This window comes from Hevea brasiliensis, chromosome 13 (assembly GCF_030052815.1).
Source record: "Hevea brasiliensis isolate MT/VB/25A 57/8 chromosome 13, ASM3005281v1, whole genome shotgun sequence".
NCBI lineage: Eukaryota > Viridiplantae > Streptophyta > Magnoliopsida > Malpighiales > Euphorbiaceae > Hevea > Hevea brasiliensis.
Window position 1 is genome coordinate 40878245 of NC_079505.1, and position 2936 is coordinate 40881180.

Genomic DNA, 2936 nt, shown 5'->3' on the forward strand with positions numbered 1-2936 from the left:
TTCTTTTATTTCATCAGGAAATTTACTGGCAAATTCAATGGCTCGATCAATAGGAATAATTGATCCTTGTTTTATATTATGTCCTAAAAATCTAATATTAGTCTGAAAGAGTTTAATCTTTCTGGCTGAGACTACCAAGCCATTTCTTTTGACAATTTTCATAAACACGTTTAAGTGTTTGAAATGTTGATCAATTGTCCTGGAGAAAATAAGGACATCATCAATGTAAACAATTGAGAATGCTGAATAAGCATTGAATATTTCATTCATAATTTTTTGGAATTCTGATGGGGCATTTTTAAGCCCAAAAGGCATTACGTTCCATTCGTAATGTCCAAATGGCACAGTAAAGGCAGTTTTATACCTATCTGCTTCAGCTATCTGGATTTGCCAATATCCAGATTTCATATCGAATTTTGAAAAGATTTGGGCCTCAAAGAGTCTATTTAATAGATCTCTTTTATTAGGCAATGGATATCTTATCCATCTAAGGGCCTTATTTAAAGGCTTATAATTGATTACCAATCTAGGTACTCCTCTTTCTAGTTCTGCAGCATTTTCAACATAAAATGCTAAGACGCAAGGATCGCTTTTAATTTCTTCTTTTTAAACAGAAAATTAATATTCCTAGTATTATAGCTAGACAAACAACACCGATTATTATTTCTAAATTACTCTTAGACACTTTAGACTTTTTATGATATTGATTATATTCAAACCTATTTCTAAATACTGGACTTTCAGGATTATACATAAACTATTTCAGTAGTACGTGGCATTGTGGCTACAGGTCGCTCTACCTTCCAACAGTGAAGGGCTCAAGCAGTTAGTAGTTTCCAGCCGATATACTGCTTACTTTCTTAGGAGAAGAAGAGTCTTAAAAATTATTATTATTACTAAGTAAAATATCTAAAAATCTAATTATAATATTAAACAAACTTAACAAACGCTGATGCTCTCTACAATCACACCATTCATTGTGAGTTTCGACATGTTCATTAAATAGATTAGTTCCGTTTTCTATTAAAGCTTGTCTAAACAGTTCTACTTCTCGTCTATTAGTCAAATCAAGAGTACATAAATAAAACAAAAGACGATTAATATATGTGGACATAAATAGTAAACATGAACAGTTTCTGATGTACAGGATCCCTTTAAGGGCAAGTACAGAGCATACTTAAACAGTAATGATGCTTACAGTGCTTCCAGTAAAACAAATATTTAAACAGTAAAAGTATGAATAGTAATACTTACAGAGCTGTTCCAACCAGTAGGTTTTATGGACGATGAAGGAATGCTTGCTGAAGGAGGAGGTGAATAGTAAACCTTGTAATCAAACTTACCAGAAGGTTGACCAAGCAAATCCACTATGTCACGGAACTTAGACTCTGATTCTTTGTTTAATTTTTTAGCTTGATTTATAAGAACATCTATTTCATTAGACACTTTGTTTAGAGCAGATTCAATAGAAGGGATTGAAGAACAACTAATAAACCTTAGGTGTCCTGACCTATCTCATTTCAAATGGTACAAAGATACCTTCTTTTCCCTTATATTTGTCAGGGAAGACAACCAATATGATTTCTGGAAAGAAAAATTTCTTTCTGGATTGCCCTCGTTATTTGCTGAACGAGTCAAAAAACAAATACGAGATAAACATGACAATACCTTACCATACAATCAATATACTTTTGGTGAATTAGCTTCTGAAGTTGTCACTGCAGGATTAACACTCTGCAATGAACTTAGACTTCAACGCCAATTACACAAAGAACGAATCACGGGTAAAAGAATACTCGGTGATTTCTGTGAACAGTATGGTTTACCACCAGTAACTTTTCCTAATAAAGGCAAAGTTAAAAAACTGGGGAGAGAGAGTAAGAGAAGGTTTAAAAAACACAAAAACTTTTACCCTCGACAAGAAAAACGGTATAAAAAGCCTGTTAGAAATAAATATGGAACATCTCCTAAAAGGAAGAAAAGAGTAACAAAAGAGACTAATGTAGTCTGCTACAAATGTGGAAAAACTGGTCATTACGCTAATAAGTGTAGAGTCAAACAACAAATTCAAGCCTTAGAAATTAATGATAATCTTAAAGATTCATTAATTAAAATCCTCTTAAATGAGTCTGATTCAGAAAAAGATTTAGAAGTCAATGCATTAGACTATACTTCTGAAGAATCTTCTACTGAGTTCTACAATTGAAGTTCCATCAAATTGTACGTAGTTATAACTAGTATCTTCAAATTGTAGATTAATGGAACATAGATGGATTATCTGAATACCAGATTAAAAATACTATCCATTTTATGACCATGTATGCGTTTGCCGCTAAATCAAGAGGAAATAATGAGCAGCAAATAGTTAACGCAATTACATGTGGATTTACAGGCCAACTTAAAGGTTGGTGGGATTTTTCCTTAACTGATGAAGGAAAAAGACAAATTTTTGATGCTGTTAAAACAGAACAATCCGCAACAGGTCAAACTCAAGTCCCAGACTGTGTGTATACCTTATTGTGTACAATAGGATTACACTTTGTAGGAGGAATGAGTATGTACCTAGATAGATCCCAGGAACAACTAATAAACCTTAGGTGTCCTGACCTATCTCATTTCAAATGGTACAAAGATACCTTCTTTTCCCTTATATTTGTCAGGGAAGACAACCAATATGATTTCTGGAAAGAAAAATTTCTTTCTGGATTGCCCTCGTTATTTGCTGAACGAGTCAAAAAACAAATACGAGATAAACATGACAATACCTTACCATACAATCAATATACTTTTGGTGAATTAGCTTCTGAAGTTGTCACTGCAGGATTAACACTCTGCAATGAACTTAGACTTCAACGCCAATTACACAAAGAACGAATCACGGGTAAAAGAATACTCGGTGATTTCTGTGAACAGTATGGTTTACCACCAGTAACTTT

At 33.2% G+C, this 2936-nt stretch overlaps 1 protein-coding gene across 1 annotated transcript; it reads left to right on the forward strand.

Annotated features, from left to right (window-relative positions):
* The first annotated feature begins 1279 nt into the window (after positions 1-1279).
* On the forward strand, positions 1280-2206 carry LOC131172131 (uncharacterized). The gene is made up of 2 exons (XM_058133084.1): positions 1280-1313; positions 1461-2206. Exons 1-2 carry the CDS (start codon positions 1280-1282, stop codon positions 2204-2206), a joined length of 780 nt encoding a protein of 259 aa, XP_057989067.1.
* Positions 2207-2936: the final 730 nt, after the last annotated feature.